General features: G+C 40.2%; 1 protein-coding gene and 1 long non-coding RNA gene across 4 annotated transcripts in view; both read right to left on the bottom strand.

Annotated features, from left to right (window-relative positions):
* Positions 1–16,065, bottom strand: part of LOC111564484 (PEX5-related protein-like) — a 52,143-nt gene that overhangs the window by 23,215 nt on the left and 12,863 nt on the right. For 2 of the 3 annotated variants that reach the window (XR_004846861.2, XM_023264077.3), the window contains exons 2-7: positions 10,287–10,382; positions 6,049–6,163; positions 4,848–5,081; positions 3,712–3,832; positions 2,724–2,811; positions 1,146–1,244 (exon numbers count right to left, since the gene is read on the bottom strand). Coding sequence is in view for 2 of the 3 variants with exons in the window: in XM_023264077.3 (XP_023119845.1) it covers positions 1,146–1,244; positions 2,724–2,811; positions 3,712–3,832; positions 4,848–5,081; positions 6,049–6,163; positions 10,287–10,382 (753 nt within the window). In the remaining variant the exon portion in view is untranslated. The remainder of the gene's footprint in view (positions 1–1,145; positions 1,245–2,723; positions 2,812–3,711; positions 3,833–4,847; positions 5,082–6,048; positions 6,164–10,286; positions 10,383–16,065) is intronic. The other variant, XM_023264078.3, reaches the window with a different exon arrangement.
* On the bottom strand, positions 7,511–9,994 carry LOC111564485 (uncharacterized). The gene is made up of 3 exons (XR_002745786.3): positions 8,655–9,994; positions 8,520–8,583; positions 7,511–7,978 (listed from the first exon to the last, which is right to left on the bottom strand). It is a non-coding gene; the product is annotated as an uncharacterized LOC111564485 (long non-coding RNA).

Genomic DNA, 16,065 nt, shown 5'->3' with positions numbered 1-16,065 from the left:
GACTGTTACTTTATACTGAAATGCTGTAAAAGTGGAAACTTGCAAGGTTAGTGGTTTTTATGGACATAATTAAGGACCCAAACCCCTTAAAACTATTACTAAAAAGTAATATAGTAAAATATTGCTTTGCCTGACTATAATACAAAATAAGGCGAGAAGCTTCGGTATTATTAACTATTAACTAAGGTTTTGACCTTTACAGAAATACACACCCTCTGAGCCCACTCAGCTCTTCTTTCTAACGTAGTTTCATGTTCCAGGTGACCTCAGTCTGTTCATCGGATTAAAACCTAAATTCAGAAAGTGTCTGTCCTGATGAGCAAAAGCTTTTTCATCATCAAGAGAGTCGCTGTCATCAGTTCACTGAGCCGAGCGACAGGATTGAAGAGCAAAAACTCATCAACACGAGTGTCTCGAATTAAACATCAACAGAAAACCTGCACTTTAATCACAGGTCTGTGAGTTCGCTTTACCTCCAGAAGAACGCTGGAAACACCAGAACCAGGGGCGCTTTCCAGATATAGTTTCTACTTCATGTGTAAAAACTGATAGAAACCATTTCTGGCAGAAAATAGAATTTACAGAAAAAGGCTGAATTCATTCGATAGGAAACGTCTGTTAACGAATATTAAATCAATATTAAACCTCCACTGCTGCAGCAGAGTTCAGTTTGAATCAATGCAACACTTTAGGAGACATCTAACTCCTGCTGCTGATGAAGACCATGCACTGCAGCTGAAAGCTGCTGACTCATGAATAAACCCGCAGCTCAGCTGAGGACGGTCACATGATCATTAATAAATATAAACTGGAAGCTGATCTGAGCGCTGAGTCATTCATCTGAAGTTCTGCTGAGTCATGACGTCCTGGGAGGAAGTGAAGGAAGAACTCTGTGGAAATCTGTTTCTGAAACCGAAGCATCGAAGTGACGGAAACATTCGACCTGGGACAGCCTGAAACATCTGAAGCTGACTGGTTCGATGTGTTCGCTCAGCTGATGAGATATGGAATCATGTTCTTACTGTCAGTGAGTCATTGAGCACCAGCTGGGACAGAAACCATTGGTAGACCAGAGATTTATTCAGGGTGCGACTTTGTTCTTTCTGTAAAGTGTCTTTGTACAAGGACACCGTCAGAGTTCGTACCTCAACAGCTGCCTTCGCTCTGACAAACTCGTCCTCCAGAGATTCGTTTCTGGCCAGCAGAGATCGAGTCCGACGGCGCTGTCTGGACACCCCACAGTCCTGAAAAAAAACACAGGAAGGTCGGCAGCAGAGACCGAAGCCAACCGGCAAACTTCAGGACAAAGTCAAAGCTGCATCTGAACAGACATTAATCACCTGAACTAACCAGCAGCTCTGCAGGGAACGCTGCTTCATCCCACGCACCCCGAACTGCACACTGTCTTTGTTAGATTCACTGTCTGGCAGCTACCTCATCTGGCCTGAGAACATTTCTGGATCCTTCAGAAGGAATCTGGTAAACAGATGGTTCCATCCATCTACTTCCTCTGATCCAAAGTCTTAGTGGCAGCAGAGGGACGTATGTAAAGAGTCCCAGGCCAGATGAGATATATGAACCTCCTTTGTCAGCTGGAGGAGAACCACAAAATATACCTCATCTGGCCTGAGAACATTTCTGGATCCTTCCAGAGGAATCTGGTAAACAGGTGGTTCTATCCATCTACTTTCTCCGATCCAGTGTCATAGTGGCAGCAGAGGGACCTCTGTAAAGAGTCCCAGGCCAGATGAAATATATGAACCTCACGGTCCTCCAAAGGAAAAGGGGATCCTGAGTAGATGTTAAACCACCTGTGCTGGGGTGGTTCAACATCTGCTCAGGGTCCTCTTTCTTTTGTCAGCTGGAGGAAAACCAAAACATACATCTCATCTGGCCTGAGAACGTTTCTGGATCCTTCAGGAGGAAACTGGAAAACAGGTGGTTCTATCCATCTACTTCCTCCGATCCAGAGTCATAGTGGTAGCAGAGGGACGTCTGGAAAGTGTCCCAGGCCAGATGAGATATACGAACCTCCAGAGTTCTGGTACTCCTCCAAAGGAGGGAGAGGTGTAGTACTGTAGTATCAGTAGTAGTACTGTAGTATCAGTAGTAGTGCTGTAGTGTCAGTAGTAGTGCTGTAGTATCAGTAGCAGTACTAGAGTATGTATGGTAGTACTGTAGCGTCAGTAGTAGTACTACAGTATTTATGGTAGTACTGTAGTATCAGTAGTAGTACTGTAGTATCAGTAGTTGTACTACAGTATTTATGGTTGTACTGTAGTATCAGTAGTAGCACTACAGTATTTATGGTAGTACTACAGTATCAGTAGTAGTGCTGTAGCATCAGTAGTAGTACTGTAGTATCAGTAGTAGTACTACAGTATTTATGGTAGTACTGTAGTATCAGTAGTAGTACTGTAGTATCAGTAGTAGTACTACAGTATTTATGGTAGTGCTGTAGCATGAGTAGTAGTACTGTAGTATCAGTAGTAGTACTACAGTATTTATGGTAGTACTACAGTATCAGTAGTAGTACTGTAGTATCAGTAGTACTACAGTATTTATGGTAGTATTGTAGTGTCAGTAGTAGTACTGTCGTATCAGTAGTAGCGCTGTAGTATTAGTAGCAGTACTGTAGTATCAGTAGTAGTACTACAGTATTTATGGTAGTACTGTAGTATCAGTAGTAGTACTGTAGTGTCAGTAGTAGTACTACAGCTGACCTGTGTTGAAGATATGAAGTCCAGATCGTCAAAACTGTGGAAATCGAAGTTGTTCTTCGTCAGTGGATCACTTTTAAACTCTACAGACCTGAAGAAGAGGAAGGAGAAGAAGAAGGAGAAGAAGAAGACAGCTTCCTGTTAGCGCCTCCTGCAGGCTGCACAATTTATTACAGTCTGCAGCATTCAGAGTTCGTTTTAGAGTCTTTACATTCTCTGATGGTGTTCAGTTCTGGTTCTGTCAGTCTGTTCTGTAAAAAATTTTCTACCAGAATTTAAATCATGCGGTGGATAGAATCAGACATTTTATGAACATTAAATTATGACTCTAGTAGAAAGTTATTTTCCCTCAGAGTGAACGGTGTCTCCAGATGATCCTGGTTTCTTCTTCCATTGTCTCTAAGAGTTGTGACCAACCACCTACCAACATTAACGTTTACTCACAATCATCTTTTAAAGCTTTCTCTGGTGGATTATCAGAAACTAGAAACACATCCAGGGAACCAGTGATTGGTTCTAGGACTCTGTCAGAGACATTAAACTGCTGGACTGATGAGGTTCTGAGGTTCAGAAATGATGGAAAAAGTCCATTAAAATGTGATAAATCTGGACCCACCTCTATGGACTTCAAGGACCTAGAATGTTCTAAGTGACACTACATTTAAAGACTGGAAGCAGGAAAGGAGAACGTCCTCTGGAGAAATTTCTAGAGTAGACCTACCGACAAATGGAGAAAGTTCTAGAGTAGACCTACCGACAACTGCAGAAAGTTCTAGAACTTTCTCCAGGGGACGTTCTCCTCTATGGACTTCAAGGACCTGGAACTCCGGAAATATTCCCAGTATGAAGGTAGAACTCTGATCATTGATAAAGTTACTGGAGATGAAGAACCAGATGTTCTGAGATGTTCTGAGGAACTTTGGGAGGATCTGGTTGCCTTAGTTGAGTTTTGGATTCTGCTGCTCTGAATAAACTCTGTGGAGCTTCTTACCACAGCAGTTCGCTGGATGAGTGATGGGAGGTGCATCTCTTCTCGTATCTCCTCCTGCGAACGCTGTCCTCCACCTCCAGGTTCACGTCGTCCCATTTGTCCAGAGGAGAAGACAGACTGACTGTGAATGAATAAATGAATGTGTTTCCGTTAACGGCAGCATCTTTACGTAAAACACTGGAACCAGACTTTTTATTTCTGATAAAACAAACAGAACGTCTGATTATTTCTGTCAGACGAAGACCAGCTGAACCAGAACATGAGGACTCTGGGTTTTCACGGGTTCTAAAGAGTCCCAGAAACTGTAAAAGGACACTGAGGTGAAACAGGAAGTCAGATTCTCATCAGAATAAAAGGTCAGATTAAACGGGTTTTAACTCTCCACTCAGTGAGTTCAGAGCTTTTAACGAAATGAGGAAACAGTTTTCAGAGTTTCTGACGAGCAGACATCAACAAGGCGGATTTTTATGGAGGGTTTTAGGTTTTTATGGAGGGTTTTAGGTTTTTATGGAAAGTTTTGGGTATTTATGGAAGGTTTTAGGTTTTTCACACTGGTGTACACAAATGTGTCCTGTTCATATAAAGAACACAACAAACAATATCCTAAACTGACTAATAAACTGTGTGGACCTCAGCAGGTCCTGATCCACCGTATAGCGGTTCTTCTGCTCAGTGTTTCAGGTTCTGATTAGTTTGTCTTTAGGCTCATTTCTGTCTTCGTTCTATTTTTATTTCAACTCGTTGAGGCACTGGTGACAAACTGGGGTCTCGTCTGGGATGGAAAATGTGGTAAAGATGAAGTTTGTCACTGCTTGCTCTGGAAAGGTCAGCAGTAAGAGTTTGGTTCTTTGATACTCATATCTTTTTCTTCTAGAGATTTTCTTTGTATATCTTTGAAATAGACTAAATGACAGACATAAAACATAGAATAAAGTTAAAATTTGGCAGTTGTGGGTCTGTTGTGCAGCAGAAGCAGCTGTGAACTCAACATCTGGCTGGTATCATCTGGAAACATCAGTCTAGAACCCAGGTCTAAACCTCATCACAGACGTTCCTCAATGAAATAATGTGAACTAGTGGACAGAGTGAGACTCTTCAGGAGGCAGCTGGCAGTCGTACAGGTGTTGGTGGGTTACCTGAGTCCAGTGAGACCCTCTCAGGTGTTCTGGGACTCGACAGATGTTCCACCTCCACCTGGATCAGCTCCGTCTCGTCGGCTCTCGCTCGGTGCCGAGGACTCTTGGAGCTTCCCTTCCTCCTCAGAGGGCTCCTCTTCCTGCTGTTCCTGGTGCTGCCCCCGATGCTGCCCTCGATGCCGCCCCCGTTGCTGGGCTCGCTGAGGTCCACTAGGTCCAGCGTTGTGGTCAGAACTGCAGGACGACAGGACAGACGGTCAGAAGCTGAATTTATTCATTTTCTGGAATCATTAATTAAAATGACTAGAAAGAGTTTAAAAGTGACTGAAGGATCTGAAATAAACACACAAACAGATGTTGTTCTGTAGCTGATGCTAATGCTAATCATATTTAGCATGTATCAGCTGATGGACATGCTGTTCTGTAGCTAAAGCTAATGCTAGTCATATTTAGCATCCTTCAGTTTAATAAACTGCTGGATAAGAATCAGAAAGTTTCATTTGATAAATCTTTGATAAATTTTGTTTCCATTTCTTCATTCTTGGATGAATTAATTGCAGCTTCACTGGTTTGTTCTTTGAACATAATTTCAGACTGTCGTCGGTCCTCGGCCGCCCAGGCAGTGACAGTTCTTATGTAAATGAGGCGGCGCTAACGAAGCTCTCCACAGGGAGGTCAGAGGTGTTAATTAATGGAAGCTGCAGCTGACAGACGGAGCAGCAGGATGAAGGACGAGGACACAAAGTTAGAGCAAAGAGAGACGGAGGTCAGAGTGAGACAGCAGGAGAACCAGGACAGGTGAGACTGAACAGGTGTCAGCCGATCTGACGGGCAGGGAAACAAGCCCCGCCCACTGCTGAGTTATCCAATCAACACTGACTGCATTCAGAGGCAGAGCTCTGCGATTCTACAACAGCCAGATGTTTGGTTTGTGTCTTTCAGTAGTTTTAGAATCTAAAACTAGAATCCGATACTGAACCAGTTAAAGTTTAGAAACGAGAACCTCCAGTCAGACCAGCTGAGAAACACCTGAAGATCACACGATGTCTGAGTAAAGCTGCTGAGAAACACCTGAAGACCACACGATGTCTGAGTAAAGCTGCTGAGAAACACCTGAAGATCACACGATGTCTGAGTAAAGCTGCTGAGAAACACCTGAAGATCACACGATGTCTGGCTGAAGCTGCTGACTCTCAGTTACCTGCTGCATTGGAGCTGATTGGTCGGACTGACGAGGCGTCACTGCGACTCTCCGACAGGAAGTCATCGATGGAGGGGCTCAGCAGGGGGCGACTCTCCTGCTGCTCCCCGACCAGCTGGAGACAGAGAACAGGAAGCGTTACATCAACGTTAGGTCAACATTAGATCAACGTTACATCATATTAGATCAACATTAGATCAAAGTTCCATCAACATTAGATCGACGTTACATCAATGTTAGATCAACATTTCACTTTCAACATTAAATCAACATTTTCCTGCCAATGTGTCAAACAACTGAAACATCTTTTTTTAGTTTTGTGCCTCGTTTTGTTGTTCTGGGTCATTTTAGTTTTTTTTGCATCTCGTAGACACGAGTTTCATTTTGGTTCATTTTGATTCATTTTGGTTCATTTTGGTCGTTTTGTCTCATTTTGATTATTTTTGGTCTTTCAGTTTAAATAACTCTGGTTCTGATTTTAGTTTTTCTCGTTTTAAACATTTTCTTCATGTTCTTGGTGGTAGTTTGCATTTATTTGTGAGTTTTACGTCATCGATCTAGCGGTTACTCTGTTTAACGTTACAAAGTGGTGTCGATGCCGTTCACAGATGATTTAATCTGAATTCACTCCTGAATCTCTCTGACTAAAGTTTCTGATTACAGGAGATTCTTAGCATTGTTTTTTTTTTTAGTTAAAGGGTTGGGTTGGGTGGTAGTCTGGTGGTAGGGGGTGTTGCATAAGTGATATTTTAAAGTTTTTATCACATAATTTTTCACTAAAATACAATAACTCCCTGATTACGGAGGCTCTATGCAGTCTTTAATGTATATTTTCTGGCAGCAGGTTATTCCATGTTTTTTGCAGTGCAGTGATTGTCTCTTTCCTCCACTGACACCTGTAAAACTCTTCTGATTGTCTTTTTAATTAATGAAAAAGATCATTTGTCAGAGAACTCATTGCTGTTTGTGTGTGGAGGTGATGTTCTGAAGGTCTCATCGGTGCATCGCTGCTGTGAAGTCGAGGCAGGAAGCTTCACATGTCATCGGCGTTTTGGGTTTTCTGAACAGCAAGTGCAGCTGATTTAACCTGATCACAGATCAGCGCCAGATAATCCTAATCCACGCTGCCGTGTTCGTCCACATGTCGGCTGGAAACCCGCATTTAATCTAGAAAGAGCAGCAGAAACCATCCAATCAGAGAAGAAGAACCACCAGGACGTTCACATACGGGAGCAAGAATCGGCCAATCAGAGGCGAGGCTGAGTGTGCAGGTGAGTAAAGCCAGGTAAAGGTCAGAAGCAGCAGCGACCATCCTCTGGGTGAAGTGTAGCCTAGATGCCGCTACTATTAGCGCTGTATTAGTACTAGTTTGCAGTTAGAGTATTGGTTGAATTGGGCTAGAGATCAGACAGATCTAAGTTCGGCTCTAGGAGTGGAGGAAAGGAGACTGAACACAATGATATAAGTTTTAGGTGGTACCAATTATATTATATTTTGACATAGACAAACAACATTTAACATTTAAAGTGAATGGCCATTCATGAGAAGTACAGAATTAAGTCACAATTATTTCACAAGAAAACATTATTCGATGGATCCATTAACACACGGAAAAGAGTTCTGAAGTTCAGCCAAGACAGAACACACGCAACAGTTCAGTGGCCCAAATCGTCCAGAGTTCAGAGGGAAAGGGCGGTGTCCAGGGAAAGGGAGTGTTGAACGAGTGGTGAATGGGTTTGGGCCAAGAATGAGTTGTTGCGAGGGGCAAAAAGTAAAAGAGAGGGGCGGCTGCCTTAAAGGAGCCTCCTACCAGCCCAACCAGGTGGAGGAGGTGCAGGAGGTCCAGTTCAGTTCACTTCAGTTCGAGCTCCAGGGTTCTTCAGGCAGTGTGGGCCTATAATTCTTTGGGTCTAGCTCGCCATCACCTGGCCTATATAAAGGACAGGACTAATTAAGGTTCCAGTGCGCACAAAATAAATCAAAATACATTCAAAAAGACCAGTGCTAAATATTAATTATAAATAGCAGTGTCAATTATTATATTGTACAATATATAAATAATCAAAGTTCAATTCAAAATATAAATCTCAATTGAATAAATAATATAATATTTGTCATATTAAAATATTCATTACAATTAAAGTGTCAAAAATACTAAACATCCAAAGCTAAAGTGCATAATCAGTCACACTGACTAAGTGGACTGGGTTTAAAGTGCATGGAGATGCATAGGACCAATAAACAAATCAAACTGGCCTAAAAATGGCACTATATGCATTTAAAAGTCATAAATAGGTAACACACGTTTCAATAAGTAAACCACAGTGATTTCGTTTCATTTAGTTAAGTATATTCTGAGAACCGGGCATGAAAGATGATGCTAACCAGCCCCATTCAAATTAATATGGTGGCGTGGCTAGTTGAACCCTATAGGAAATGAATGAGAAGAATGCTAATGCTAACGCACTCACCAATTCCTTCTTTAATCAACACCCGCGACTCCACACGACGCCTGGCGGCTCCGGTAGTTGGCTCCTATAGTTTGAGACGTGTTGCTTTAGTTTTAAAAGTTAATGTTACGAAATTAAGCGAAAATAGCACCGTACCTTGCAGCAAATGTTCCCAACACATCCCCCTCTCGAAGCTCGCGGCTCGCGAGTGACTTCCGGATATAAAACAACCCGATTGGCCGCGCACCGTCACGTGACAGGACGCGCAGCGTGACGTATGACGTCATTACGCATTTGACAGGACAGTTTTGGAGACGGGAATGGAGGATATACTTATTTATTTATATTTCTAACTAGGGTTTTATCACCCGGGTTACAGAAGCTTTCCTACGTCTGATCTTCTTCAACATGAACATCAGAACCAGCATGAAGATCTGATCATGTTCCTGCCGCTTCATTAAAAGATTTAAACAATTAATTTACTGACGGAGAACAAACTTTAAACATTATTTAGATGGTTGGTGTTGAAACGTTGCATCAACTAATTCTGTAATTAAAATCAAAACTCCTGCAACAGTTGATTTGGATTTAAATTCATGTTCAAGTAAATTAATAGGATTTCACATCATTGTTTAGTGTCTATTTATGGTTGTGTTGTGTCTCTTTGTGGTTGTTTTGTGTCTCTTTATGGTTGTGTTGTGTCTCTTTGTGGTTGTTTTGTGTCTCTTTGTTGTTGTGTTGTGTCTCTTTATGGTTGTGTTGTGTCTCTGTTGTTTAGTGTCTCTTTGTGGTTGTTTTGTGTCTCTGTTGTTGTTTTGTGTTTCTTTGTTGTTGTGTTGTGTCTCTTTGTGGTTGTTTTGTGTCTCTTTGTTGTTGTTTTGTGTCTCTTGTTGTTTTGTGTGTCTTTGTTGTTGTGTTGTGTCTCTTTGTGGTTGTTTTGTGTCTCTGTGGTTGTGTTGTGTCTCTTTGTGGTTGTGTTGTGTCTCTTTGTGGTTGTGTTGTGTCTCAGTTGTTGTTTTGTGTGTCTTTGTTGTTGTGTTGTGTCTCTTTGTGGTTGTTTTGTGTTTTTGTTGTTGTGTTGTGTCTCTTTGTGGTTGTTTTGTGTCTCTGTTGCTGTTTTGTGTCTCTTTGTTGTTTTGTGTCTCTTTGTTGTTGTTTTGTGTCTCTTTGTGGTTGTTTTGTGTCTCTGTTGTTCTGTTGTGTCTCCTTGTGGTTTTTTTGTGTCTCTGTTGTTGTGTTGTGTCTCTCTGTGGTTCTTTTGTTTGTCTTTGTTGTTGTCTTGTGTCTCTGTGGTTGTTTTGTGTCTTTTTGTTGTCGTTTTGTCTCAAAAGTTGTGTTAAAATGTGAATTTGTTTAGAATTTGTGGACAAATGTAAATGTTGTTTTTGCTTTAAAGATTTAAATGTCGTGTTCAAATACAGCAACACTTTTTAAAAATTAAAAAAAGGGAACAATCAATAATTCAGTTGTTAAATTAATTGAACGTTTTATTCTAAAGTTACTTTAACAAACACTTTAATGAACTATCAAACAGTTGGAGATTAGTTTAATAAGTAAACCAATAAAGTAGCCAATGAATTGATCTTCAGTGTATTTGGTGATTGATGCTAGTTGGTAGCAGCTCTGCTTTAAGGGACCTTCTGGAACATCTAAACCTACAGGGTGACCAGACGTTCTCCTCCACCACACAGTCCTGAAGGTGGAGATGTTTGAACTAAACAGGTTTCAAACAGACAGAAACAAAAACTAGAACTCTGAGCAGTCAAACAACGTGGTCGTCATGCCAACCTTGGTTGTCACGGTGAGAAGAGGGTTTCCTTCAGAGGATGCCTTTTTACCGGGAAGCTCCTTCAGCACCACGGCAACGACCCTTTCCCCTGTGCCCTACAACAGGCAGATCGACAGGTTCACTCGTTAATCTTCACAGCAGCGTTCTGTGGGAGGAACATCCGCCGTTGGAAGTCTGAGGAGCTTCTACATGCAAGAAAAATCATTCAAAAGTGTCCGAAATGAGCTGCAATTAGTCCAAAGTAGCAAAAAAAACCCCATCAACTATGACAAAAGATCTGTTTGAAACCTGCTCAGATCCTCCAAAATGACCTAAAACGTCACAAACGACTTCAAATTGGTCCAAAATGAGGAAAAAATGCCAGAAACTGCTCAGAATTAGTTCAGAATGATGAAAAAATGTCCAAAATGGTCAAACATGTCTAAAATCACTTGAAACCAGTTCAGAATTACCTGTGTACTTTACAAAATGGCTGAAAATAGCTTTAGAACAAGTCTTAAAAAATGACCTAAAATGTGTCCAGAGGACTCAGAAAACACCAAAGCAGCATCCAGAACTGTTTAAGTGTTCCTCTAATGGACCTGAAACCCGCTTAGAACCGCTCATAAACTACTAACTGACCTGAAACCCGCTTAGAACTGCTCATAAACTACTAACTGACCTGAAACCCGCTTAGAACCGCTCATAAACTACTAACTGACCTGAAACCCGCTTAGAACTGCTCATAAACTACTAACTGACCTGAAACCCGCTTAGAACTGCTCATAAACTACTAACTGACCTGAAACCCGCTTAGAACTGCTCATAAACTACTAACTGACCTGAAACCCGCTTAGAACTGCTCATAAACTACTAACTGACCTGAAACCCGCTTAGAACTGCTCATAAACTACTAACTGACCTGAAACCCGCTTAGAACTGCTCATAAACTACTAACTGACCTGAAACCCGCTTAGAACTGCTCATAAACTACTAACTGACCTGAAACCCGCTTAGAACCGCTCATAAACTACTAACTGACCTGAAACCCGCTTAGAACCGCTCATAAACTACTAACTGACCTGAAACCCACTTAGAACCGCTCATAAACTACTAACTGACCTGAAACCCACTTAGAACCGCTCATAAACTACTAACTGACCTGAAGCCCGCTTAGAACCGCTCATAAACTACTAACTGACCTGAAACCCGCTTAGAACCGCTCATAAACTACTAACTGACCTGAAACCCGCTTAGAACCGCTCATAAACTACTAACTGAACTGAAACGTCTCAGATGACTTAAATTACAAGAATTGCTTCAGGTTTGTTCTAGAAGCAGCTCAGAAAGATTCTAAATGTCCAGAAAGACTTCAGTCTCTGCAGACAGTCTGCTGGTGTCAGGCCAGCAGCTCCTGATCAATATATCAGCCAATCAATCAGGCGTTTCCATGGAGACACATCTCTGACATTGATCAACTTTATCTGCTGGAAGCGAAACTGATTCTAATTATTCACCTGATCTCATATCAGCTCAGCGTCTCCTCAGGGTTCAGAGATTCAACTGCAGCAGCAGAACTTTCATCTGATCCACTGTGGATCATTTAACCCACTGTGGATCATTCTAACTGTGGATCATTTAACCCACTGTGGATCATTTTAACTGTGGATCATTCTAACTGTGGATCATTTAACCCACTGTGGATCATTTTAACTGTGGATCATTCTAACTGTGGATCATTTAACCCACTGTGGATCATTTAACCCACTGTGGATCATTTTAACTGTGGATCATTTAACCCACTGTGGATCATTTTAACTGTGGATCATTTTAACTGTGGATCATTTAACCCACTGTGGATCATGTTTAATGTAAAGTCCTGCAGCTCTGTGGAACCAGAACATCATGAGAAGCAGGAGAACTCAGAAATTTGTTCTGTTAGAATGATGGGAACCAGAGAGAAGAAAAGTTTCTTTGATTATTTATTTAAATTTTTAAATTTTGTGTCGTACTTCTGTTGTTTCGTGTTTCATAGTGTGTCCCTTTGTCTCTTTTCCCCTTTCTGTCTTGTTTTTATTGTTTTGGGGGGTTAGGGGTCTTATTTTGTCAAATTTTTCCTTTTTTTCAGTTTTCTGTCTCATTTGTGTCTCCTGTCTTTTGTCTTTTTAATCGCGTCCCACCACTAATATATATATATATTAGTGGTGGGACGCGATTAAAAAAATTAATCTAATTAATTACAGGCTTTGTAATCAATTAATCGCAATTAATTGCAGTTTTGTCAAATAGCAATATTTGACACAATAAGTGAAGTTTTTCATTTCAAATAAAATTGTGGTTGACAGTTGAATCAATGAATAGACATATACGTGTTTATAATTTTAAATTTATTTTAAAAAAGGAAAATGGGACGTATAGAAAAAAGTGATTTTGATGACTTAAAGCCTGAATTTAGTTGTTTTTTCCACTGTATGGCACATAAAATCAGCATAAGTAGTTCAAGGAGCTTCAGAAAGTTGAAAATCCAGAAATTCATTCTGTTTTCATCTTTTCTGGGTCTGATAAATGGTGTAATTTTGATGGTTCTTTTTATAGGAATATCAATTTTGATTTATGTAATTTTTTTTATAAACAAAAAGTTTATAATTAAGTTATTAAAAGAGATATTTTTGTTGTTTAGATTCTTCCTCCTCCAAGGAGGCAGAGCCTCGATGGAGTAAAAACTTAAACCACAAAAATGTTTCATTTCTATTTATCTGCATTTTTCATCTGTCTGCTACATTCACAGATTACTGCAAATCTAAGTGCAATTATAGCGATTTTATTCAACATTTTAGGACTTTCTGTAAACTCAAGCACTGTCTAGAAAAGTGGTCTATTATGGGATGGCTACACCGTTAGCCGTTAGCATGACTCGTAGCTAACGTTAGCTCTGGTGCTAACAGCAACATGTTTTACATTGAGGTGATACCGTCGGCTTGAAGTGACGCAGTGATCAGAAAACTCTTTGTTGTACAATTTACACACAACCAGGCTTTTATCCAAGCTGCCATCAGGAAGATTTTTAAAAGGAAACTTTCTGTCCAACAAGCTCAATCTGCTCTTCCTTCACTGTTCACCAGAGCCTGACTTCACTCAGTACTTCCTGTGCTTCTTCTTCATGGCTACAAACAGACTTTAGGTTCATTACCGCCACCTACTGGGCTGGAGTGTTCATCAGAGTTACCAGAAATGAGGGAACTGAGGAGGGTGCAATTAATCGCGGTATTATTTGAACACGTTACTGTCGATGTGATTAATTAATCGAAATTAACGTGTCAAAGCCCCAGCCCTAATATATATATATATATATATATATATATATATATATATATATATATATATTAGTAATTAATTTACAGAGATGAATAGGAAAATATTATTTATTCGGATGAAAAAAATGTAATCTGGATAGTCCTGGCAGGTTGAAGTTCGACTGGCATCATATTGATGCTGAAAAACATTTTTTACCCAGAGATAGCTGGTTATGGGAGCATTATGGTCTGGGGGGCTCTTTATGGAAAAAATAAAATCTGTTTAGAATTTGTTGATGAAATGGCAAATTCAGAATCTTATATAAAACTTATGAAAAAAAACATTGAACCATTTATTTATTCTAAAAATGAAAAATTGATCTATTAATAAGACAATACACCAAGCCACAAATCACAGACGAGCACAGAATACTGTGGAAAGACTGATATAGATGTGATGAACTGGCTGCCAAGTCCCCACACCTTAATCCCATCAGAAAGTTATGGGGATTTATGGCAAGAAAAGTTTATAATGGTGGAAAACAGTTCAATAACAAGGGTGATCTGAAAAATGAATTATTAAAGCATGGGACAGAATTGATGAAAAATTGCTGCTTTCTCTGATTCAGAGCCAAACAGGTGTACAGAAGTGACTTTGAATTATGCGAGAAGATAAATTACGGTATTAAATTCTTACCCTTTTGTCGCCATTTTTAATTAGATTTAATCAAATTTAGCCCTCAAAGGAAATATAAAGAACTTAAAAGACTCGAAAAAAAAATACATATTTTTAGTATTGAAAGGACTCAAAAAAAAAAACAAAATTTGAAAATATATGATGTTCTATATTTAAATTTATACCTGTTCTTATCTTTATGTTGCGGACTGTATATTGTATAGGTTCATTGTTATATTTGGAGGAATACTTTTTCAATAAATAGCAATATTGGTCCGTGACTTCGTCCAAGTTTTAAATTTTGACCCAGTGTGTGTTTGAGTCTGACGCCCCTGATCTACCGGATCAGTAAAAACAGACAAACATCACAAACTGTTTCTTTCTCTTTACTGTCGGCCATCTTTCCTCACGCTGTTAGTGTGTGTGTGTGTGTGTGTGTGTGTGTGTGTGTGTGTGTGTGTGTGTGTGTGTGTGTGTGTGTGTGTGTGTGTGTGTGTGTGTGTCTTCTCTCAGGGCTTTTACAAACACAAAGAAGTCAAGTGACTGATGAGGAAATTCCAACTGATTTTTCTCAGAACTGGTTTCAGGTCCAACAGATTCCTGGACTTGACTCATCAGAATGAAATAAATACATAATAAACACATTGTAAACACATTATATTCATTCAGTCATATTTTGTCATGTTTGGTCATATTTTTGATATTAGAGGTCTGCTGGACATTTAAATCAGTCAAGTTCTGAGAATGAAAATTATTTTCTGGTTTTTGCCTTTAAAGATTAGGTCTAAGATACTGATCATTAATACAACAGTAATAGTATAGTATAGTATAGTATAGCATAGCATAGCAGAGCACAGCATAGTATAGTACAGAGCAGTGCAGCGTGGCGTAGCATTGCATAGCATAGCATAGCATAGCATAGCATAGCATAGTATAGTATAGTGCAGTGCAGTGCAGTGCAGTGCAGTGCAGCGTAGCATTGCATAGCATAGTATAGTATAGTACAGTACAGTGCAGCGTGGCGTAGCATTGCATAGCATAGCATAGCATAGCATAGCATAGCATAGCATAGCATAGCATAGCATAGTATAGTATAGTGCAGTGCAGTGTGTGTGTGTTGTTGCTGGAGATGCTGCTGGACTAAAAATAGCCTGATGTTGTGCTGAGCAAACAGTCCTCCATCAGCAGAGTCCCAGTAGAGCTGAGCTCAGAGCTGCAGCAGCACATCCAGTACTGCTACCTGCAGTAGTACTAGAGGAATACTACAGTACTGCTACCTGCAGTAGTACTAGAGGAATACTACAGTACTGCTACCTGCAGTAGTACTAGAGGAATACTACAGTACTGCTACCTGCAGTAGTACTAGAGGAATACTACAGTACTGCTACCTGCAGTAGTACTAGAGGAATACTACAGTACTGCTACCTGTAGTAGTACTAGAAGAATACTACAGTACTGCTACCTGTAGTAGTACTAGAAGAATACTACAGTACTGCTACCTGCAGTAGTACTAGAAGAATACTACAGTACTGCTACCTGCAGTAGTACTAGAAGAATACTACAGTACTGCTACCTGTAGTAGTACTAGAAGAATACTACAGTACTGCTACCTGTAGTAGTACTAGAAGAATACTACAGTACTGCTACCTGCAGTAGTACTAGAAGAATACTACAGTACTGCTACCTGCAGTAGTACTAGAAGAATACTACAGTACTGCTACCTGCAGTAGTACTAGAAGAATACTACAGTACTGCTACCTGCAGTAGTACTAGAAGAATACTACAGTACTGCTACCTGCAGTAGTACTAGAAGAATACTACAGTACTGCT

The sequence above is a fragment of the Amphiprion ocellaris genome, chromosome 10 (assembly GCF_022539595.1).
Source record: "Amphiprion ocellaris isolate individual 3 ecotype Okinawa chromosome 10, ASM2253959v1, whole genome shotgun sequence".
Lineage (NCBI taxonomy): Eukaryota > Metazoa > Chordata > Actinopteri > Pomacentridae > Amphiprion > Amphiprion ocellaris.
The sequence above is the reverse complement of the archived record's forward strand: the minus strand, read 5'-3'. Positions and strand labels throughout refer to the sequence as shown.